This window comes from Trichomonas vaginalis, chromosome III (assembly GCF_026262505.1).
Source record: "Trichomonas vaginalis G3 chromosome III, whole genome shotgun sequence".
NCBI classification, from domain to species: domain Eukaryota; phylum Parabasalia; order Trichomonadida; family Trichomonadidae; genus Trichomonas; species Trichomonas vaginalis.
In genome coordinates, this window is record NC_067205.1 from 22,686,742 (window position 1) to 22,710,964 (window position 24,223).

Genomic DNA, 24,223 nt, shown 5'->3' on the forward strand with positions numbered 1-24,223 from the left:
AAAGGAAATGACTGGTAAAAAATTCCGTTGATCGATTAAATGATTAATATAAGAATCATAAAATGTAATCTATTACACTCCTAACCATCAAAGTGATTTGCTATTTTTGAAGTCATTTTATTTTGACTAAAATTTGAAAAATCATTTAAAAAAGGAAATAATCTCAATTCAGATAAGGGTTTCGTTTTGCTAAAATTGTCACTTTTATAGCATATTTGTTTTTGGATGTTTTGCGAAACCAAAAAAAAAACTATGATATACAATGTGTGTGTAAAGAAAATACTTTATTTACTAGTTAAAAAATCATTTGGTATTGATCAAGTTATTTTTTCTGGATAAGATATTATATGGATAATTGGATAGAAAATACAATTATATAATCTTGTACCTGGTTTAATTAAGCTAATTGTCATCAGAAACTTGTAATTTTTATGAATTTCAGATTTTCTTTTCATTACTGCTTTTCTTAATAGGTCAAGTTCTTATTTATGTTATAAAGTATGATATTTACAAATATCAAGTTATCATGTTTTTTGAGAAATTATGAGAAACAAACAAAAATGAAAAAGATAGGAATAGCAATGAATAGTGATGTGGGTATAGAAAATGTAAGAGATATGAATGCAAAGCAATCAGTATTTAGGATATTGACCATAGATTTCGAAAAAAAAATGCTGCATATTGAGCGAAAACTATGATTATATTATAAGGCTGTCATTTAAAGCATAATGAAACTATTCCCTTTTCATTTTAATCGAATAAGATAGTAAAGATTTTTGAATTAGCTAGAAACTGATGAGATGTTTTCACAAATCAGATTTTAATCTCTATAATGCATAATTCACTCAATATCTCAATTTTGAGATTTTGCGAGATATTTTTGCTATCGGTTTCGCAATTTTGACACAATAGCAAGAGGGTTCTATAAGCATTATTATCAACGTAGAATCTGAATAATATCGAAAGTCAGAAATCTGCACATTTTACCCGACCAAATAGCAAAATAATTTGAATACTTTTTCGCAAAAAACTTTAAAAATCGATAAAATATGAAATATAGATATTAAAGAGACTTTTTATATAATATTCATAAAGATTTTCCAAAAATATGATACCGCAAAATTAAAAAAGTGACGTCTTGAGTGGAGTCAAAGGTCGAAATTGCTAGCTAAATGTTTTTTTAGCGAAATTGCGTATTGTACGTTTTTTTCGCAAAACGAAACCCTTACTTCATATAATATACACATGTTCATGTAAAAACTTTTTTTCCAAAATCCTCAGGAATTAAGGGATTTTTGAATTTTAAGAATTTTTTTCGAATTTTTTCGAAAAAAAAATATTTTCAGAACAGCCTTAACGGCTAAGATTTAGGAACAATGTTAAGTATCAAAAAGAAAGGAGGTCTGATATAGACAACATATATCGTTGAAGGTTGAAAAAATCTCTAATATTTGAGCCCAAAATTTCAAATTTTAATTTTTTGAAAAAGAGGCCACCCGTATGTACGTTTATTTGAGAGGAGGATTATATTTTTGAAAGGGTGAAACATTATGAATATGTTAATTATATAATAATATGTATTATTATAAAAAAGAAAAAATAAAGCACGTTAAAATTTTTCTTTCTTGATTTTTTACAAAATCTACTTAGAATTATGCAAAATATGACTAAATAATTATAAATTTCAAGTTAAATTTTAATTTTGATAAATAATTTAAATTTCAAAATATCAAGTTCAGTTCGACTATGTATGTAGTAATTCCTCAATAAAGTGCCAAAACCCTATTAAAATATATGAACATTTTCACCATTTTAATGTTTTTATTTAAAAATTTGATGGAATATGAGCTTCAAACAATTATTATGTAAATAAAAATAATTAAATATATGTATTTATTCGTATTACAACCGTAGTAAGTCGATTCTTCCTTTCTTCTACTGAGGTTTGAATTTGATTTCGAATTGTAAAGAGATTCAAAGGGAAAATACTAGCGGATAAAAACTACCTCCATGAAAGGGTCATAATGGAGTCAAGTTGTATTTTTTGATATTTTTTGCTTTTCGAGCCTAAATAGGTAGCCAAGATAATACCTAAAATAAGGTTCTAAATTCTGAAGTTTACATGATCCTCTCGTGTGCACCCTTAAGAAATTGTAAATATCAGTAGTTTTAACAAATTTAGTATCTGTATAGTGGATATATATTTATTAAAAATACGTTTTCAAATATATTTCTAAGAGACTTTTCAATTTGGAAGAAAAAGTGCCAATGATAACCCAGTTTCCTCAAACAATTCATTCATACGTTTTTAAGAAAGCTATTGGAAAAGGAGGATTCTCAACGGTTTATCTTGTAGAAAGCGAGGTATATCATCAATCTTACGTTGCAAAAGTTACTCCGATTGATAGCGAACCAATCAAAGAAGGTGATGTAGACCCATTGGATGCTGAAATTAAAGCTCTTATGAGCTTGTCTCATCAAAACATTATTAGGTTATATGATCACTTTACTGAGGGAAATAATTTTTACATGATTCTCGAGTATTGTCAACATGGATCTTTGCAAGATTCAGTTGGAGAAAATGGGCTTCCATTACCGCAATTTATTACCTATGGTAGACAAATTTTATCTGCCCCCGCTTTTGTTCACTCAAAAGACATTGCTCACCGAGATATCAAGCCCGGAAATATCCTTGTTGACTCCCTTGGACACATCAAATTATCCGATTTCGGAATTTCAATACGAAATGCAAACAATGTCGTTTCAGCATTTTCTGGCTCATTCCTTTACGAAGCTCCTGAAGTAATCCTTAAGAAGCCACACAATCCAATGCAAGCTGATATTTGGTCACTGGGAGTTCTTTTCGCTTTCTTAATTAATGGAATGACTCCATGGAGAAGTGACAATCTTACAATACTCAAAAATCGAATATGTACAGCATCCTATAAATTACGATCAAATACACCTCCCGAAGTAGCAGAACTAATTAATAAAATGATCGTTATTGATCCAAATGAAAGACCAACAGCCCAAGAGATATTAAGCATGCCATTATTCGAAAAGGAATCTGTAGATCCTGTTAATTCTGATTCAGAAGAAATTCAAGATGTTTTATCTCCAAAAGGAAGAGCCAGAAGTCAAGCGATACCTAGAAATAGATCTTCTTATAGCGCTCAATCAAAAGCAATTAATATTTTCAAAATGAACTTAATGGTTGGAAATAATAAGCTTCCAAAAATTAAATCAAGATTCCATAGTGGTCAAGTTGAGACTTTCATTCTCAAATAACTAAATTGTTTGTTTATTTTTATATTTTTATATATTTCATTGATATAAAGCTTAAAAATATAGCTTTAACAGATATGAATGATTTCAAAATGTTAAGAATTTCAAAAGCCCGTATGTATTTAATAGTAATAAAAAAGAATAGCTCAATATGAAAACTCATTCTTGGTTTTCAGAAGTTTGATTGGCATATTCCCAATATATTAATCATTAATAAATCGATTGCATGACAAATTACTTTTGACACGCGGAAGATAAAGGTATTAATTATAATTTCCTCAAAAATTGTGTTTTAGCAAATATATCTCTTGACAACTCTCATTTTCATCACATTTCGCGGAAAATTCCAATAAATTTGGTTGAGATTGAATTGATAAGATGGATTCTTATTTCTGCATAAGAGTGCAAAGCAAATTTTGCTGAAGAACACTTATCAAGTCCTAATAAATCATCAAATACCTCTCTAGTTACCGGCCTTCTGCAAAATGAATCTCCGTTATAATGATTTGTAACACAAATAGTACGTGCATGCTGACTAATATCTTTACACGTTTCTGAATCAGTAATATCTTCTGATCCAATGTAAAATAACTCAAAAATGAAATTAGGCAATTAATTAAATGCATCGGATGATCTGAAATTAATAATTTTGTAGCGTTTTTTAGAAAAATGCGAAGGGAGCGCCAGCGACCGAGTATTTTTCTAAATATGCTACAAAATTATCATTCTCAATTGAATGATGAATCGAAAGAATTTTGTAGCGTACGATTATTTTCCCTTGAAAAATAAATTAAAAATTTTTGTATATTTAATCATACTGTTTAATGAGCATCCTAATTTACTAAAAATAAAGAGACGATAGAAAATATTCAAAAAACTTGATGGCTTTAGATAGTCTTTTCGAGGAGTAACTTTTTCAGTGAATCGTCGAACGCTATCCACTCTCATAACATGTCCTCTTAATGTCCAAGGTTATGCAACTTTTATCCCCATATTTATTGATCTTCCAAAATTTCAATATCAAATTAGGCTTCAAAGTTCCTAAAACTTTAGCCATGAATAGGATGTCAATCTTAAAGTCATTTCCTACCTCCTTCATACATGAAATTAAGAATAAAAGTTAATTTTTTAAAGTTTTTTAGTGATAATTTTTCAATGGAAAATAATCGTATGCTACAAAATTTTCGATTACTGATCGGGTGAGAATTGGAATTTATAATAACTTTTGAGTTTGAATCTAAATTCACAAAAGCATTGGCTGTTAATAGACAATGTGATTGATAAATAAATATTGGAATTGGTTTAGCAGTATTTAAAGAATAATCTCCAATTTCAGTAACACTTGAAGGAATAACTAATTGATTTATACTTCTCACACCTTCGAAAGCGAATTCTTTATACTTAATTTGGTAATCTGACTTCTGAAACTTTCAGATATATTGCATATGCTGTAATTCATATCTATTAAATAATTTCCGTTTGAAGATTTGGTGTAATTGCAATCAATCAAACTCATTTCAAATTATTTTTCGAAGAAAATCTAGAAATGTTACAATGCTGTCAGCTTAATTATCCACAGCTAAAACAATTCTGGTGGATGGGCACTCTAGCCCTCCGAAAATTACTTAGTCAAGTTTACAGATGAAATCAAATTGAAAACACCAAATAAAATGAAGAAAAAAAGCATGAAATTATTGGCATCACTACTTACCACAATTTATTTTAACTGTCCGAAAAGAGAATCCTTCTAAAAACAAATCAAAATGTTTTTCTTCACATTCTATACTTAAAAAAGAAATGATAGTCATATTAAGTTAAGTTATTTTAACATGTTTATTAAAGAGATTCTCTATTTACTCCTTCTTCTCAATCTTATCAAGTGAGTTAGCAGCATGGAAGAACTGGATAACATTGATAAAGTGCTTTGTGAAGAAGAGTGGTGCTAATGCATAAGCAAGGTAGGTAACAACTTGGACACAAATAGCTGGGATTTGCTCTTTGAAGCTAAGTAAGTATAACATGCATGGCAAGCCTTCAGCAGCGAAAATGAGAACAACCATAAACCAGTGGGCAGCGTAATAGAAACGAAGGAGCCATGGACCATCCTTAACGATCTTGTGGGAAGCGCTGCCAGCCTTAAGTGTAGCCAACATGTGAGCCCAATGAGAGAAGATGTCGAGCCAAACGAAGAAATGGCAAGCAAGTGTAAGTTTTGGATATCTCTGAGCGATCACGAAAAGTAAACCAACAGTAGAGCATCTGTCTGTAACCATATCAAGAAGTGCACCAAATTTTGTTGATTGGTTGAAGGCGCGGGCGGCCATACCATCGAACATGTCTAAGAATTGAGATAAGAAATAGAATAAGAAGAACAAATATGGCTGTGTATCAGCTATATAATAAGCTGCGAACATAAGGATGATGCGGGTATAACCAATAAGGTTTGGAATGTACAGATAAAGAGATACCATTCCGAGATGTGAAGCAAAATAGAATTTGAAGACTCATCGTTAAATTTCCGCTCATCCTTTTAAAAAATAAAATGTGTTCAGCTATATACTCTATTCATAATTACATAATAAAATTATCTGAACTTTTAGATTACTCTCAATTCCCGATCATTTTGATCTCAAACCATTTCTTTCAATTTTTCTCTATCGCAAGTTATAGAAAATTTTGTCAAGCTCTTATTGTAAATATATTATTTAGCAAGCTTTGATTAAAATGATTTATTGACAAATAAGAATTTTATTCTAATCTAATTAAAAATCGCATGTTGGATGAAGATTGTTCGTCAACACTCTGTATGGTATTTTTTGTTATTGCCAAATTTCAATCTGTGATACTCCTTCATCATTATCTAGAATAAAATTATTGTTCATTAAAAGGAATAAATTTGGTGCATATATGGGAATATAGGTGTCATATAGGAAAGACATTTTTATCCAAACTTTAAAAAAAAAAGAAAATTAACGTTAATTTTAAAATCTAATAACGTATTATTCAATAGTAATTTTAGGTCAAATAGTATGATTCATTGAGGAGTGATAAGTGCTCATTTTTCTTGTATCTGCTATTTTAATTTTATATTTTTGGAGTAAAATGCTTTGTTTTCCACATGATTTGGATTGTTACATGACTCTTTTATCATGCTGAAAAGTTATCAGATTTATTACAAAAGATCCCCAATTTTCTCAATTCGATACTAAAATTCTGTGAAAAAGCAAGAAAGTTGCACAAATACTTGGTGTACACGAATATATCTATAGATTTATGGAGGGTTTTAAAGAGATAATCATTAATGATTTTTCAACAAAAACTAGATCTGAATGTTGAAAAAAGAGCATTATATTAAATTTGCAACAATGGATCAAACTTAACCCACAAAGAAATATCGTGATATCATGTGAGTGTAAATATTTCAATTTGGTCTCAAAAAATCTGACATATTGAGCATACGATATGCCATCTGAATTAAGGGTTTCGTTTTGCGAAAAAAACGTACAATACGCAATTTCGCTAAAAAACATTTAGCTAGCAATTTCGACCTTTGACTCCACTCAAGACGTCACTTTTTTAATTTTGCGGTATCATATTTTTGGAAAATCTTTATGAATATTATATAAAAAGTCTCTTTAATATCTATATTTCATATTTTTTATCGATTTTTAAAGTTTTTGCGAAAAGTATTCAATTATTTTTGCTATTTGGTCGGGTAAATGTCAGATTTGCGACATTTTCTGATATGATATTCAGATTCTACGTTGATAATAATGCTTATAGAACCCTCTTGCTATTGTGTCAAAATTGCGAAACCGATAGCAAAAATATCTCGCAATATCAAAATTGAGATATTGAGTGAATTATGCATTATAGAGATTAAAAATCTGATTTGTGAAAACATCTCATCAGTTTCTAGCTAATTCAAAAATCTTTACTATCTTATTCGATTAAAATGAAAAGGGAATAGTTTCATTATGCTTTAAATGACAGCCTTATAATATAATCATAGTTTTCGCTCAATATGCAGCATTTTTTTTTCGAAATCTATGGTCAATATCCTAAATACTGATTGCTTTGCATCCATATCTCTTACATTTTCTATACCCACATCACTATTCATTGCTATTCCTATCTTTTTCATTTTTGTTTGTTTCTCATAATTTCTCAAAAAACATGATAACTTGATATTTGTAAATATCATACTTTATAACGTAAATAAGAACTTGACCTATTAAGAAAAGCAGTAATGAAAAGAAAATCTGAAATTCATAAAAATTACAAGTTTCTGATGACAATTAGCTTAATTAAACCAGGTACAAGATTATATAATTGTATTTTCTATCCAATTATCCATATAATATCTTATCCAGAAAAAATAACTTGATCAATACCAAATGATTTTTTAACTAGTAAATAAAGTATTTTCTTTACACACACATTGTATATCATAGTTTTTTTTGGTTTCGCAAAACATCCAAAAACAAATATGCTATAAAAGTGACAATTTTAGCAAAACGAAACCCTTATCCTAAATCAAGGTTCATTAAATGTAGAATATATTAAATCCGATCATGAAAAATTTAGAGTGGATCCGATTTTTTTTCCTAGAAATCTCAAGTGCGACAAAATGGGGAAAGCTTATGTACGAGTCCACCACTTGAGTCAACGTCCAGTGGGAAACTTTATAGGATGTAATTTCAAGATGATAATTAAATTAACTCCAGGAAGTATAGGCCTTTCAGCCAATTTTACAAATACTTTTCCGCCGTCGTGCAATCACGTATACAGATTCGAATATAACTCACCAGAGAAAGTAATTTTTGAAATAAATCTAGTAGAAGCTAACGTTTACTCAGATCAATCTATAGCGAGCGTTTCTCTGCCACTAGAATGGTTTCCAAAAGATCAGATTGTAAGAATGTGGTTTCCACTCAAACCAGCCAGGCCTGGCATATCCGACCTACTTGTCTTATTAGATATTCATCTCGCATTTCAAACAGCCGAATTTCAGGCACCTTTTGGTAATATGCTTGTAAAACCGAAATGGCAAATCCCCGATTACCTCTGGCGTTTAAATCCTCAAGCCCCAAATCAAAATACTTATTCAAATATTCGTTATCCAATGAGCCAACAAACAGCAGGACCTATGTACCCAGCCCAATACCCTGTACCAATGTATCCAAACCAAAACGGAGGATGGAATTATAATCAAGGCCATATGGGAGGTTCTCCACAATATATGGGACAGCCACCAGGTGGAGTTAATGCTCAGCAGCCCATTTATCCTCCGCCTCAAATTAATTATCCAAGGGTACCTGCACCTGGACAACCCCCACCAGGATCTAATTCTCAGTGGGGTGGCCAGCCATACTATCATTAGTCTCATTGTTTTATTTAATTTATTATATGTTTTTGCGATATTAAATGTTTTTTTGTTTGTTATTGAATTAAAGCTATATCCTATTCTTAATTTAAGAGCCTTTTTTGTATTCGTGTTATTTTAAAATATCAAAATCTCGATGATGAATTTTTTGGCACCTGAAAAATAAACATTGACACTCTTTAAAGACTTTAATACTAATGTAAATTAAAACGAATCATCCAGAAAATTTGACATTTTCGAGATTTTTGTGGATCAATATTCTGATGAAATAATTAAATGCTTTAATTATTCTCAAATTATACACCTTTTTGTTTTGCCACTTTGTGGTTTGGCTATTTTAACAAGTAAACTTGTCCTACATTCCCAATTAAGAAAATACAGCACCATAATTAGAAATCATGAAAAAATGCTAATACCATTAAGGGTTTCGTTTTGCGAAAAAAACGTACAATACGCAATTTCGCTAAAAAAACATTTAGCTAGCAATTTCGACCTTTGACTCCACTCAAGACGTCACTTTTTTAATTTTGCGGTATCATATTTTTGGAAAATCTTTATGTATTATATAAAAAGTCTCTTTAATATCTATATTTCATATTTTTATCGATTTTTAAAGTTTTTGCGAAAAGTATTCAATTATTTTTGCTATTTGGTCGGGTAAATGCCAGATTTGCGACATTTTCTGATATGATATTCAGATTCTACGTTGATAATAATGCTTATAGAACCCTCTTGCTATTGTGTCAAAATTGCGAAACCGATAGCAAAAATATCTCGCAATATCAAAATTGAATATGAGTGAATTATGCATTATAGAGATTAAACAAATCTGATTTGTGAAAACATCTCATCAGTTTCTAGCTAATTCAAAAATCTTTACTATCTTATTCGATTAAAATGAAAAGGGAATAGTTTCATTATGCTTTAAATGACAGCCTTATAATATAATCATAGTTTTCGCTCAATTAGCAGCATTTTTTTTTCGAAATCTATGGTCAATATCCTAAATACTGATTGCTTTGCATCCATATCTCTTACATTTTCTATACCCACATCACTATTCATTGCTATTCCTATCTTTTTCATTTTTGTTTGTTTCTCATAATTTCTCAAAAAACATGATAACTTGATATTTGTAAATATCATACTTTATAACGTAAATAAGAACTTGACCTATTAAGAAAAGCAGTAATGAAAAGAAAATCTGAAATTCATAAAAATTACAAGTTTCTGATGACAATTAGCTTAATTAAACCAGGTACAAGATTATATAATTGTATTTTCTATCCAATTATCCATATAATATCTTATCCAGAAAAAATAACTTGATCAATACCAAATGATTTTTAACTAGTTAAATAAAGTATTTTCTTTACACACACATTGTATATCATAGTTTTTTTTTTGGTTTCGCAAAACATCCAAAAACAAATATGCTATAAAAGTGACAATTTTAGCAAAACAAAACCCTTAATACCATTTGTTAATTTATTGACTAGAAACTATATTTTCGACAGACCCAAAACTTTATTTCAAATTATTAAAATTATAGTAGTATATGTGGACGGGTTGTGTGACTTTTTTTGTAAACGTAAGAATTCATACAATATCGAGCGATTTTGTATCATTTTTTTTAACATATGAAGTAAAAAATGTATGATTCTGACGGTTTTTATTCTTACGTTTTTGAATAAATCAAGATTTAAAAAATTTTCAAAATTGTAAGACATTTACACTCAACCCAAACATAATGAAATAAATCATTAAAAAATTAACATTAATTTTAAAATAATTTATTTTTTATCTTTTATAAAAGAAGCTATATATAGATGATGTCAGATATTCCGCGATTAATTAAACATTGTTTAAATCCTGAATGGAATCAATGGAGTCATAATCAAAGACCTCATAAACGAGTAAAAGATTCACTACCATAATGAAATAAAAAATAAAAAAATAAACTTTAAAAATTCATGTCTCAGAATCAACATTGAACTTTAAGAAATTAATGATTATTTGAATTTATGATATCAATTATTTGATTTATTCTTTCTTCAATCTCTTCTATTCTTTTTGTTAAATCATCAATTTTCATTAATGAGGTGATTATTGATTGAGGAATAGATTTCAAACTAACCACTCCTTTTATTTTTGAAATTTTGAATCCATCAACTTTAAACATTTTATTCAATTTACACGTTGTCAATTCTTCAAATAATTTTTTATTGTTAGCATAATAGTCATTAAATTCTTCAACAGATGAAAAAATTTTTATTTCAGTAATTGGTTTAACAACGTTTATTTTTTGTTGAACATTTTCACCTTCATTTATTTCTTCCTCCTCTGTTTCATTTATTTTTAAAATCGGTTTCATTTATCATTAAATAAAAATTAGAATATAAGTGATGAAATATATTTTTTAATTAATATTAAATCAGAAATGGCGGCAGGATTCTTTAAAAAATTATGGGATGGAATTAAGAAAGCTGCGGGTTGGGTTCATAAAAATATTATTAAACCCATTGCAAACTTTTTGGCACCAGTAGCGAAAACGGCAGGAACTATCATAGGTGGAGTATTAGGTACTAAAGCAGGTAATCCGGCGATGGGAGCACAAGCAGGTAACGCAATTGGTGGAATAGCTGAAGGAATACTTAATAAAATAGGAGGTAGATAGTGGAAAAATAAATAAATATTATTTTTATCTTAGTATCGGTTGAAGTCTTTGATAAACTTTTTCTCCTTTATTTAATATTTCTCTTATTGGGGCGGCTTTTGGTGTTATTGATTCAGCAACGTCACTAATTGCTTCTTTATTCTTAAATATCCAATTTGCTCCTTTCTTCATTGTTTCCCAAACTTTATGCGCTCCTCTTTTTACTTTATCCCACAGTTTCTTAAATATACCTGCAGCCATAGTTGATTATTTCATTAAAATTAAAAATTCATTTTCATCTTTTAATTTTGATTTTTTTTTATAATAAATGACGACTAACTATTTGGTGCTAAACACTAAACCGATTAATGGAAATGTGTTTCATTCATTCGAAAAGATAAATGAAATATTCGCAAAGAATGACGGTAGAAGATATTATAGAGAACTTGAAAGTTCATGCTATGACTCTGATGCTCCATATTTTGATGATAAACAAACTCATTTAAGAATTACAAATCCGGCTCATGATGTGAACCAATTAGGTGACACATATATTAAACGCAAAGTTAAAGCAACTCTAGTTTCAAATAAAGCTTTCACATGTGATGCCGCTTTTAAATGCATGCGTTTATTCGTTGGTTACAAATCATCAAATCAAAGCTTTAAACAATTAGAAGTAGAAACCGAAAGAGGTGATGCCGGTTATCTTCAGATGGATTGCGCCCGTGAATCTTTCGCATTTGCAACATATAAACCAAAATCAGAAAGGAAAGTTAAAAAGTTTGTTCATTCGTTATATAATAATGTTCAAAAATATGATAACTCAGTATGTGGTAAATATATTGACCCTTCAGAAGTTTTCAAGAAAGCAAATGAAGAAGTTGATGTCACTTTTGATATGATTATTCCGGTAAATGATTTGTTAGCATTTCAGGCGTTCGATGATTATCCTAAATCATTTGGTGAATCATTCTTAAATATTATGTTTTCAGGGATACTTTAGTATTTTGTCAGGTTGACCCGTTAAGAGTTGCTGATTTACAAAATTACGTTTATGAAAAGATAACTGATGAAAATTATGAAAAGATTATGAATCATGTTTATAAATATGATCGCAAATTCCAACAAATCGGACTTCCTGCCAAATTAATTACAAGCTTAGCCGCTACATCTGCTGACGCAACAGTTGATGACGTTATTATTTCATGCACAAAGATGGAAGTTTTAGAGGATAAATGCATTACACCAGGATACGGTTTAATTGAAGAATCAGTTAAAGCAATACCACGTTTATTCAGTAAGGAAGATCCATTCATGATTCCAGCTCAACATATTGACGTTCGTTCACTAAATGGAGGTTGCATCACTCCTGAAGGTATCAGCTCAGATTTCTCATACGCTCTTCATAATGTTACAGATGTTGTGTTAACATTTCCGAAGAATGCAATGCAAAGAACGTTTTAGAAAATCCAATGCTTCGAGGTCTTCAGGTCACTATAGATTCCAGAAACTTCCCCGATCAAGCGATGACCACAGTGGGTGACATATTCTTTACACGTATGCTTCAAGCTTCTGATTTAGATGGAGTGAATGAATGCACAGAAGAATACGAGGACTCATTAACTAGACCACTGAATGATGATGATGGCACGCCATTAGCTAGAACATGGAAAGACCAAACTTCATTCTTATGCACTATTCCAGTTCAACGTGATGGAGCGGGTATATTCTTTGATGGATTAGAAACTTTCAACTCACAAGTTACAGTACAAGTGAAAGCTTATCCAATCATTCAGGGTGAAAATGACACTTACTGTTCAAAGGTGACAAATCCTCCTCAGGTTTGGTTTACTAGGACTACATATTGGACATGGACACCGGACGAAGGTTTGAAATATCATCCAACAGGTACACCACCACAGTATAGAAGTTCATATGATGAAATATTGATGAATAGAAATGTTTAAAATTATAAATTTATTTTTGATTAAATGGATTTAAATTCATCCACCCTTATGAAGAATTAGCGGAGTATATAATACATACGTAGATGATATGATTAATGAAGCATTGAGTGATAATAGAAATGCTCTATCTAAGGAAAAATTAATGAAAATTCCATATTCTGAATGTTACTTAAATTCAATCACTGCAGCAATTGGTAAACAAAATAAAGGTAAAACATTAACGATATTAAAACAAATTATCATTATTGCTAACACTTCCCCCTATTCACATGTGTTAATTTATATCAACCGTTCAGGTTCACCTTCAGATGATACATTTGAATCTTTAAAGCATTTAATCAAAATTCCAATTATTTATTTATCACAAGAAGAAGCAGAAGATTATTTAAAAAACTTTTTAATGTATAAAGAATTATATAATACAATCAAGAAGCAAGGATTAGAGGATAAAATTATTGATAAACAACGGGATGAATTATTTGAAACACTTTCTATTTCAAATTTTGATAGAGAATTTTTGCATTCACTCATTTTTCTAGATGATGCAGTGAAATCAAAACTAATAACAAATGAGAAATCATATTTTAATCAGTTATTAACTCAATGTCGACACATTCAGTGTTCATTCTTTATGGCTGTTCAATACTTTCAAAGCATTAAGCACAAACATTAAATCAAATCTATCAACACTTTTCATTTTCAGTGGGTTTAGTCGTCAACAGTTGAACGTTATGCTTTATCAAGTGAATTTACCAATGAGCATTAATGAACTTTACACACAATATCAGCAATTAGGTGAACATGGAAAAATAATAGTTGATTTAAATAAAGGAAGTGTTAAATTTGATTAACTTTTTATAATTAATTTTTATTTTTTATTTATAATTAAACATGACAGAAATGCAAATCTTCTACAGGTTCCATTAAAACAAGGGACAAACAAAAAGGGTGCATATAATAGAACTATGAAAGTTCCTGATGGAATGAAAGAATTAGTTCATATTGTTGCTGGTCTTCAAAAAGATGTTAAACAAATGAGAAACGTTTTAACATTACCAGAAGCTCAAGCATATGCCAAACGTCAAGGTCCAAATTGGGAAGCACACGAAGCAGACATTACGGGTCCAAATGGAAAACCTGATGGTATAAATGAAGTTTTCGTTACTGATGGTCAAGGTAATATTAAAGTCATAAATGGTTATAAATTAACTATATCTGATTATCCTAAACGTAAAGCATATAATGAACGTTATCCTATGCAATTTGATGAAAATGGAAAAGCTGTTAAACAATACATTGGAGAAGGTGAAAATGGTCCAATTAATTCATACCGTCATAATCCATATTCTTATTTCAATGAAGAATTAAATGCTATTGAAGAGGGACCGGATGGATTACCACGATATTCTAACCAGTTTGATGGTCAATATGCAAATATTAGACCTGAAATTTCAGCTAAGAAATTCTTTAAAGTTGCTTTATTCGATCCAGTTTTCGCAAATGTTAAAGATGAACTTAAACAGCAATTCCAACCAATTATAGTAGCAAGAATTGCATCAGGTGCTTTATCTCAAGCATTCAAAGATTTAATTAAGAAACCATTATATCAGCAACGAGGTTTAACTTATGATTTAGTTAAGGAATCAGATAAAAGAAAATTTGAGAAATCAGATGATTATAAGAATGCAATTAATGAATATATTCGGTCTATTAATTTCGATGAAACAGCTAAAAATCAACTTCATGAACAAATACAGGGAATAATAGATTCAAAAGTTCCAGCAAAATAAAAGTTTAAATATATTTTTTTATTCGAATATAAATGAGAAGACGTTTCACTAGTCAAAAGAACACTAACGCAAAAGCAGAGATTACGGTTGGTTATAACGTAAATGATGATAAATCACGAATTATTCAAAATGTTAAAGTTAATGTTAGCCCTGAATTAACAAGGTCAGCAACTCAACCAAATTTATTAACTCGTGACTTACCGAAGAATGAGGAGAATGAAGAAAACCATGAGAATGGAGACCCAATCATTTTATCTGAACCCGGTAAAGAACCTGTTGAAATTCCCACTTATCCAACATACCCCCCTCTTTCATCAAACATCGAGAACCCATATAAAATAGACATTAATTCTGAATTAATGAAAATTTACCGTGATATAATAATTAATAATTATGATTCAATAATAAATTTAATTGACCAATCCGGTTTAATTATTTTACCTTATGAATCATTAATTCACATTATCGCCATTCTTTGTGATGTTCAAGATTCAGACGTTAAGATTCAATTTTTCATAGATGATGAGGTTTCATGCTGCGGAACAGTTGCAAAAATAAATCCTATAAAGGATATTAGCACAATTAAGATATCAAAGAACGGAACAACAACTGAACTTCATTTAACATATAATGATATTTATAATAAAATAGTTGATGAATATAAAATATCACTTGAAAAATTCTTTGTTAAGGCTATTTAATATTCAAGCATTAACATTATCGAATAATAATCCTTTGAATCATAATCAATAATAATTGACCTTTCACCAGTTTCTATCGTTTGTTTTATTTCTTTTTGTTCCCCACTATCTGGATCGTCATTGTAATTGTTTTTTGTTATAGTATCAGCTTTATCTTTAACTTCAATCTTTTTCCATCGGGATATTTAAACCAAATTCCAAAAATTCGATATTGTCAATCTGTTCATATTTTAATCTATCAATTACATTTTTAATACCATCTGAAAATCTTATGAAATGGTCATTATATGGGTTTGATTGAACTAAATTTGAATGAAGTGAAATATAACCTGTTGATGAATATGACACTGACTCATATTTTCTGAAAACACTAAATTTATAACATGAATGAATTTCTTATTCGTTGAATTTATGAATTCTTGAGGTAATCTTATTCTAGTTTTATTTATCACTGGAAAATAACGCTTTACCATATTTTTAATCGTAATAAAAATGTCAATTATCAATATTATTTCGAATAATAACTGTGAATTAAATTTAACAGTTAGCGGAATTTATAATGTTACTCTCGTTTCTGTGAGTGGTAAATTTAATCCCATTCTTTTAGACCCTTCAGATTATATATCATTTATTAAAGATGACCATGAAAAAACGTATGATATGTATATAATAATGTGATAGCGAAATGGGATATTAACACGATTTTAAGTTATTTAAATGAATCATTTATCGTATGGTATGAAGAAAATTTTAAATCAAAACCTGATAAACTTTTTGAACTTGATGAAATAAATAACCTTATTAAATTCCCGCTGAAAATTAAATTTTGTACTCCTCATCTTCGTTCATTGTTGGGGATATTAAATTTTGAAAAAGATGTTGGGGATGTTTTGTATTCTGACACTGGTTCCAATTTCATTTTAATCAAATGTGATAAAGTTAATACCCCAATGAGATTTTCACATCAAACATTAGACCCTAACTCTTACCCATCAATACAAAACATTTTATCCATCAACTTAAACACATTTTCTTTATCATATCCGTTTCAATTATCCGGAATTCATTTATTCTTCATTCAAAAGATTTATCAAATATTAAATTTAGAATAACTGACCTATTTGATTGTGATTTAGAATTCATGAATGAAATATTATGGCAATTTCAAATAGAAAAAATAGGTGATGAGATAACAGATTAAATATTTATTTTTAAATCATAATAAATGATTAAACAACAGCAACTTAAGGCACAAAACACCCAGGTCCCTCAGACCATTACATACGCCATATATGCATATAATTCAAAGACGGCAGAACAAACGCAAAGGTTGAAATATGGAGATTTGGAGATAGTATTGAAAAATGAACATTTCGAATTCGTTTGCAAAGGTGGTGCAGTGATATCAAATATAAAAGAAATTTTATTTATGAATTCAAAAATTAAAGGAATACCGGATGATATAACATCAATTCCACCAGAAGAACAGAGATATTACGCATTAAATGCATTTCCTAAAGTTTTGAAGATTGGAAGATTTGATTTAAATGAGGAATTCATAGAAGGTTTCCTAAACGACATAATGAAGAAGGCGGATAAAACATATGTGGATAGTGAGTTAGAGAAGAAGGCAAATTTGGTTTATGTTGATGAAAAAGATAATGAAATTAAAGAAAAGGTTGAATGGTATCATGAATGGACATTTGAGACTTTTAAAGTTAAAGCTGATACAGAATGGGTTTCAGGATGTTTAGACCTTAAAGCGGATAAAACATATGTTGATGAAAATTATGCAAAGAAGTCGGAAGTAAATGATGTGATTACAAGCATGAAAAATGAAATACTTCAAACATTATATCCTGTTGGTTCTATTTATACATCAATGAACTCAACAAATCCAGCAAGTGTTTTAGGTTTTGGTACGTGGAAGCAGATTGTAGATAAATTCTTATACTGTGCTAGATATTCAAAGCAAACAGGAGGTTCGAAGAAAATTAAAGAAGCAAACCTTCCACCGCACACTCATACAGGAACTACAAACACAACAGGTAATCATTCACATTCAATAACAAAAAGAGGTTATATAAATCTTGCAGCGGGTTCGGATAGATGGGGAATGAATAGATATGATATCACAACTGACCCAGTAGATTCAAGCACAGGTATTTTCTGTGGAACCGCAGGAAATCATTCACACACTTTCACAACAAATCCAACAGGCTCGGGTAAAGATTACATGCCACCATTTGTGACTGTATTCGCATGGTACCGCGTTCATTGAATGTGCTTGAGCCCAGACTTTTGGGTCAAGGCTTACCGAATGAACTAAATATATTTTATGTCTGTAATTAATTAGGTAATGAAGTAATGGATGAACTGCAGAAATAATGTTTACGTTAATGTTTACGTTAATGTTTTTCAGGTTATTCAATAATTAATTATTTTTGAAGAACTGAAAGTGTCACTACGTCACCATGTCACCAGGTTAATTAACTTCTCTTAAAAATGATGACAACATGACATTTTGACAACAGTCCTGGAAATTTGATGCAGCCCAAAAATAAAGTTAGTTTTAAAATCGGTTTCATTTTTTTATTTTGTATGTAAGAACAGAAATGTCAGTCGAAGCAAAATCATTTACGAACAAATCTAATGGCGAAACATTCACAAAAGGCACTTATAACGGTATTGAAGTCTTACGTAGAGACAAGGATGGTTACATTAATGCAACAAATATGTGTCAGCAGTTTAGGAAAGACTTTAGAAAGTTGTTGGAAAATAAGTCCTGGGAGAGAGTATATATATAAGGCATTTTGTGAAGAATATAGCAACCGCCGGAATTCAGACTGTTGCTTTTTATACAAAATTCATGCAGGAATTCCTGATGAAATCAAACAGGTTAGAGGAACGTATGTAGACCCAAGACTTATAAACTATATAGCAATGTGGGCTTCTCCAAAATATTGCATAGCAGTTGGAAAAATTATGGACTCCATAGACAAGAAAGTTCATGAGAAATTAGATGAAGAAGAACTCGAAGATACAGTAGAGAATGCTAAACATTTGTTTGAAGAAGAAGTTAGAAAAATGTGCGAAAAACAATTAGAACATGAACGTGAGATATATTATGGTTATAGAGATTCTCCATACGAACTAGACCAATGGGAACAAGAAGATTTAAAGAGAGAATTTAGAGAATATGAACTCGCTAAGATAGCATTAGAAACTGCAGAAAAGAAGTTAAAAGTTTGGGGTCGTTTTGTAAAAAAATATTGTGAGTAAATGAACCATTTATTTTTGTCATAAACGACCAAAAATATATTTTATCGTTTATGGTTTTTAGGTTATTCAATAATTAATTATTTTTGAAGAACTGAGGGTGTCACTACGTCACCATGTCACCAGGTTAATTAACTTCTCTGAAAAAATGAGACAACATGACATTTTGACAACAGTCCTGGAAATAAATTTTATCGTTAATGTTTACGTTTATGGTTTTTAGGTTATTCAATAATTAATTATTTTTGAAGAACCGAGGGTGTCACTACGTCACCATGTCACCAGGTTAATTAACTTCTCTTAAAAATGATGACAACATGACATTTTGACAACAGTCCTGGAAATATGATGCAGTCCAAAAATAAAATTAGTTTTAAAATTATTTTTATTTTTTTATTCCTATATAAATGACAGCAACAAACAACAACAGCAACAACAACAACTTTATCGTTTCTGATGAAAAAGTTATTGATTCATTAGCTGAGGAATTAGTTGTGGCAGAAACTAAAACCCTCAACGAAAGAATTGGTGAAAACAAGATTGATTTACATAACTACCTCAAACACGATGGAGGAAGAGGAAGGAAAACTGGTATGGCTTTATTAGTAAATAAAATTTCAAATTTAACGATTATAGATGTTGATATTAATAAATCATACAATGATGAACTTAAAGAAACAGTTAGAAAAGATATTTTATCAAAACTTTCGGATAAAGATGTTATCGTTAAAACCGCTTCAGGAGGTCTTCACATTTATTGCAACACTAATTTCTTCTATTCAACCTCGAACAGAATGATTAAATGTTATTCCTGCAATGATTATGATATCGATATCATGACTTCTATGGATGATTCAAAGCGTTCTTTAGTAGTTATGGCTGATTCAAGAGTTCGCAAGAATGCAACAGAACCAATCAATACATACTCATTCATTCGTGGAAGTTACGATTCAACATTAACTAGAACAGTAAATGATATATTAAATGATTTGAATATTAATGTAAGAGTTGAACAAAAGAATGAAGAAATAAAGACTATCATGAATGAAAACAAAGATGTAAACATTGACGATAAACTTGCCCAGAGCATAGTTGATGGTATTAGTGATTTTGAAGTACATAATGACGGTGGAAACATGAATTTGGAAAAAGAAGTTACATTATTCACACTGTTTCAAGCTATTAATTCATTACCTAATCATTTAATTAATGAAGCATACGATAACGTTTATAACTTCTGCAGCTTAACAGAAAATGCAAAAAGTAATTTTGAAAAAGCACGTAGTAGATATGCACATTTAATGACTTCTCCATTTGTTTTAGTGAAGATTCTAAAACTATATCAAAAGGAATATTATGATGAATACGTTTTACCTTTATTACGTAAGCCAAAAATAACATTTGATATCAAACTTGATGACTCGTTTTTGATAACAGATATTAGACGTAAAGCTGAAAATCATCAGTATAAAAACAGTTCTGAAGTAATTGAGGATTTATCACGTGTAATCCGTTTTGTAGATTGTGGAAATAAATACTTCATTCAAAAGGACTATAATATCCACGACAAAATGAATCAAATATCATTCGTTCTTCAATCAAACATGAAAGAGTCACTTAAAATGATTAAATTATTTAAAGAAGAAGGTAAAACCATAACAGCATGGGACGTACTACTAAATCAATTATCCTCATTAACCGTTAAGGGTGTTTGCTTTAAATCTGATTCCCCAGATGTTTTCTCAACGTTTCAGAGTTATAAATACAACATTCTCGAAAAGCCTGATTACTCAAAAATTGAGATGTTTATGAATTTCATTAAAGAAGCCATTTGTGATAATAACGATGAAGTGTATAAATACCTTCTCGGCTGGATTGCATCAATGATTCAACATCCTGGAATCAAGAATGAAACAGCAATTATTTTGAAAGGACTTCAGGGAACAGGTAAAAACAGATTTACAGACATTATTTCTGAACTCCTCGCTGGTTATTCATGTAAAAACATTACTGAAATAAGTGAGCTAACGGGTAATTTCAATTCAGTAGTTGAGAATAAAATGTTTCTTGTACTTAATGAACTCAAGAATGTTGGTGAAGATAGACTCGCAAACTTCAACGCTTTGAAATCAATTATTACAGATAATGCGATTAGAATTAATGAAAAGAATCAACCCAGAAGAACTGCTCAGAACGTTGCAAACGTCATTTTGGTAACTAATAACGTCTACCCTGTCAAAATTGAAGTTGGAGACAGAAGATACGTAGTTTTAAGGGTTAATGGTAAATTTAAGGGTCAATTTGATTACTTCAAGAATTTGATGAATTCATGCACTAAGGAATTTTATGATAATTTACTGACGTATTTTATGCAATATGACCTTTCATCATTTAATGTACGAATCATACCGATGAGTGAAGCCAAACAAGATTTAATAGAATTATCAACAAATCCTTTAGATGAATGGATGAATACACATTATGATGAATTGTGTGCAGGTATGACGTGTAAAAATGCTCTATTCTGCAAACCATCAGACATGAAAGACAAGAATTTCCAAATGAGCATTAAGGATAAATGTGATAGGAAACAGAGAAGAATAGATGGTAAACAAACATGGTGTTATGTTTTGAAAGAAGAAATGAAAGGATTATATAAACAGGTTGAACCAAACGATAATGAGGATTCATTTACTGATGATGAAATACCTGTAAATGAGGCAGTATAAATTATGATTTGAATTTATTTTTGCATTAATCCTGCTGTGTTGTCAAAATGTCATGTTGTCATCATTTTTAAGAGAAGTTAATTAACCTGGTGACATGGTGACGTAGTGACACCCTCAGTTCTTCAAAAATAATTAATTATTGAATAACCTAAAAACATTAACGTAAACATGAGACTTTGTCTCCGGACTCTTTGAGTCACTTAACGTAACCATTAATTTTCGTAAATGTTGTCAAAATGTCATGTTGTCACACTTTTTTAAAGAAGTTAATTAACCTGGTGACATGGTGACGTAGTGACACCCTCAGTTCTTCAAAAATAATTAATTATTGAATAACCTAAAAACCATAAACGATAAAATATATTTTTGGGTCATTTACACTCATTACGATGAAGTCATGACAAATCATTTCCGGGACTGTTGTCAAAATGTCATGTTGTCACAAACTTTAGAACGGCATAATTTAAATTTTTATTTTTATCATAAATGGATACCCCACAAGCTCAAAATTTACCACGAATCATAACAAGGGAGGAAACGATAAAAATGATGCGAGAACTTGCTAAAAATAACAAACCACTAAAACTGAGAAAATGTGGTTATGCAGTAATGATGGAAAGAGAGATGTTGTCAAAGAAAAATAAAAATTAAATTTGGATTGAGTTTAAAAATTCATCTTTATTAAATTCATCTCTTCCAATCAATTTATTTATTCTATTAAATTCTTTTATTTTTGCTTCACTCAGTTTAAGGATTGAACGGTAAGTTTCTAATTTTTCGATTATTTCCTTCTTCTCTTTATCGTTTTCAATTACTTTAGTTTTATGGGCATCAACCCCACCGCATTGCGGCTTCTTTTTGTAATAGCATATTTTTGATTTAATTCTGTTTAGTTTCTTTTTATATTCATCGTCTGGACTCTGAATCTTAATTGAATCAGGACTCTTGGCTGCTTCGTTGTCACTCATTTCTTACGAAATAAAAAAATTAAATATTATTTAAATATAATGGAGTAATAAAATAAATTGGAATTTCTATTAATTTATTGTCAACTTCAACTAATGCATTGCCGTTAATATATCTAACAAATTCAGCTATTGTGTCAAATCTTCGTCTTCTTTTTGTCATTGATTTATTAGTTTTTCCATAATCGAGATGAATCAAAACTTTATCCCCTTGTTTAAAATTCATGAGCCCCGAATTAATTTGTTCACGTTTAACATCATTCAACCTTTCCATTTGCTTTCTAATATATTCCCATTCTTTTGAAATATCATTTTTCATTTCCACTGGTTTCATGTTTATTGTTCTATGCCATGTATTATTGTAATAATATACTAACTGTTGTATGATGGAGTCATGATTTCCATCCCAGTATATCTGACCGTTAACCCCTAACGCATCTCTAAGAGTTCTCATTACCGCATCAACTATTTTATTATGAAACGTATATGGAGAGGATGAAAAGAAAAAATTAATTTGTGGGAAATAATGAGTCATAGTTGCCTGAAATCCTTTATCACCATCACCCCTGATATTATCTACTCTTTCATGATCTAGTAAGTATTGAATAGCTCTTCTTGTTTCCTGTTCTGTTTTCCCTTTCACTGGAATGCAATATAAATATCTAGTGTTAATGTTAATGGCAAATAAATAAGTAACGTTTCCTTTTGAATATTCCAGATGATCGATTTCGTATGAATATGGATATGGTGCAAATGAAGGGCGACTAAATTTTTCCTTTAACGGTTGAATTTTTGGGTCAGTTGGTTTATTTAATATTTTGAAATCCTTTTTAAAATCTTTTTGCTTCTTTAATGTTTGAAATGGATATAATAAAGTGAATGATGAAGGATTAACTGAAGGAGGGGGCGGTACTGTCGTTGGAGGTTTTGGTGTTGCAAGTGGTTTAATTTTATCTGCTTTGATTTTGGATTTCATTCCTTCCTTCATTAATTCTGGATGTATTCTATTCATTTGTTTTAAATATGCTGTATATAAAGGTTTGATATACTTTCCCGCTTCGAGTTTATGTTGAAGGATGAATTCCAAAAGTTGATCTTCATTTAAAAGTCGGGCTGAATATGGTTTAACTAATGAATCATAAATTAAAGCTTGTGCTTCATTTATGGTCTGAAGGACCTGGGTATTTTGCACCTTTTGTTTTTGTTCCTTTGGCTTTTGCGGCTCAGGATTATATAATTTATATAATTCATCAATATCTTCTTCTGTTAATACTTTATTTTTGAAATCTTTCAACTGTTTAAGTTGTGATTTAGTTTTTCCCTTTGTATATTCATTATTTTTAATTTTGTCTTTAATTTTAGAAATTATTCTATCATGATATTTCAAAATTTCATTTTTATAATATGGATAATAATATTCCATATCATCACCCATTATATTGTTATCATATTTTTGGAGATATGC

At 29.9% G+C, this 24,223-nt stretch overlaps 9 protein-coding genes and 1 pseudogene across 10 annotated transcripts, besides 2 other annotated features; 6 read left to right on the forward strand and 4 right to left on the reverse strand.

Annotated features, from left to right (window-relative positions):
• Positions 1-1,226: 1,226 nt before the first annotated feature.
• Positions 1,227-2,143: a mobile genetic element.
• A 125-nt stretch (positions 2,144-2,268) lies between these two features.
• Positions 2,269-3,358, forward strand: TVAGG3_0746390 (protein serine/threonine kinase protein; the record flags this gene model as incomplete). Its single annotated transcript, XM_001322849.1, has 1 exon — positions 2,269-3,288. One exon carries the CDS (start codon positions 2,269-2,271, stop codon positions 3,286-3,288), a length of 1,020 nt encoding a protein of 339 aa, XP_001322884.1.
• Positions 3,359-4,069: 711 nt separating this feature from the next.
• Positions 4,070-5,884, reverse strand: TVAGG3_0746400 (CDP-diacylglycerol-inositol 3-phosphatidyltransferase protein; the record flags this gene model as incomplete). The annotated part of the gene is made up of 1 exon (XM_001322848.2): positions 5,139-5,756. The coding sequence occupies one exon, from the start codon at positions 5,754-5,756 to the stop codon at positions 5,139-5,141; it is 618 nt and encodes a 205-aa protein (XP_001322883.1).
• Positions 5,885-7,882: 1,998 nt separating this feature from the next.
• TVAGG3_0746410 (C2 domain (calcium/lipid-binding domain, CaLB) family) lies at positions 7,883-9,181 on the forward strand (the record flags this gene model as incomplete). The annotated part of the gene is made up of 1 exon (XM_001322847.2): positions 7,991-8,668. One exon carries the CDS (start codon positions 7,991-7,993, stop codon positions 8,666-8,668), a length of 678 nt encoding a protein of 225 aa, XP_001322882.1.
• A 2,191-nt stretch (positions 9,182-11,372) lies between these two features.
• TVAGG3_0746420 (uncharacterized protein) lies at positions 11,373-11,588 on the reverse strand (the record flags this gene model as incomplete). Its single annotated transcript, XM_001322846.1, has 1 exon — positions 11,373-11,588. The coding sequence occupies one exon, from the start codon at positions 11,586-11,588 to the stop codon at positions 11,373-11,375; it is 216 nt and encodes a 71-aa protein (XP_001322881.1).
• Positions 11,589-13,442: 1,854 nt separating this feature from the next.
• Positions 13,443-24,223: part of a mobile genetic element that runs on past the window's edge.
• TVAGG3_0746440 (uncharacterized protein) lies at positions 14,278-14,909 on the forward strand (the record flags this gene model as incomplete). The annotated part of the gene is made up of 1 exon (XM_051245029.1): positions 14,278-14,909. A coding segment is annotated over one exon (632 nt), but the record flags the coding sequence as incomplete, so codon positions are not given.
• Positions 17,011-17,884, forward strand: TVAGG3_0746450 (keratin-associated protein family; the record flags this gene model as incomplete). The annotated part of the gene is made up of 1 exon (XM_051245030.1): positions 17,011-17,884. A coding segment is annotated over one exon (874 nt), but the record flags the coding sequence as incomplete, so codon positions are not given.
• TVAGG3_0746460 lies at positions 18,401-19,067 on the forward strand (annotated as a pseudogene). Its single transcript has one exon. A coding segment is annotated over exon 1 (667 nt).
• On the forward strand, positions 19,472-21,793 carry TVAGG3_0746470 (uncharacterized protein; the record flags this gene model as incomplete). Its single annotated transcript, XM_051245031.1, has 1 exon — positions 19,472-21,793. The coding sequence occupies one exon, from the start codon at positions 19,472-19,474 to the stop codon at positions 21,791-21,793; it is 2,322 nt and encodes a 773-aa protein (XP_051091618.1).
• On the reverse strand, positions 22,441-22,761 carry TVAGG3_0746480 (uncharacterized protein; the record flags this gene model as incomplete). Its single annotated transcript, XM_051245032.1, has 1 exon — positions 22,441-22,761. The coding sequence occupies one exon, from the start codon at positions 22,759-22,761 to the stop codon at positions 22,441-22,443; it is 321 nt and encodes a 106-aa protein (XP_051091619.1).
• On the reverse strand, positions 22,781-24,193 carry TVAGG3_0746490 (integrase core domain containing protein family; the record flags this gene model as incomplete). The annotated part of the gene is made up of 1 exon (XM_051245033.1): positions 22,781-24,193. One exon carries the CDS (start codon positions 24,191-24,193, stop codon positions 22,781-22,783), a length of 1,413 nt encoding a protein of 470 aa, XP_051091620.1.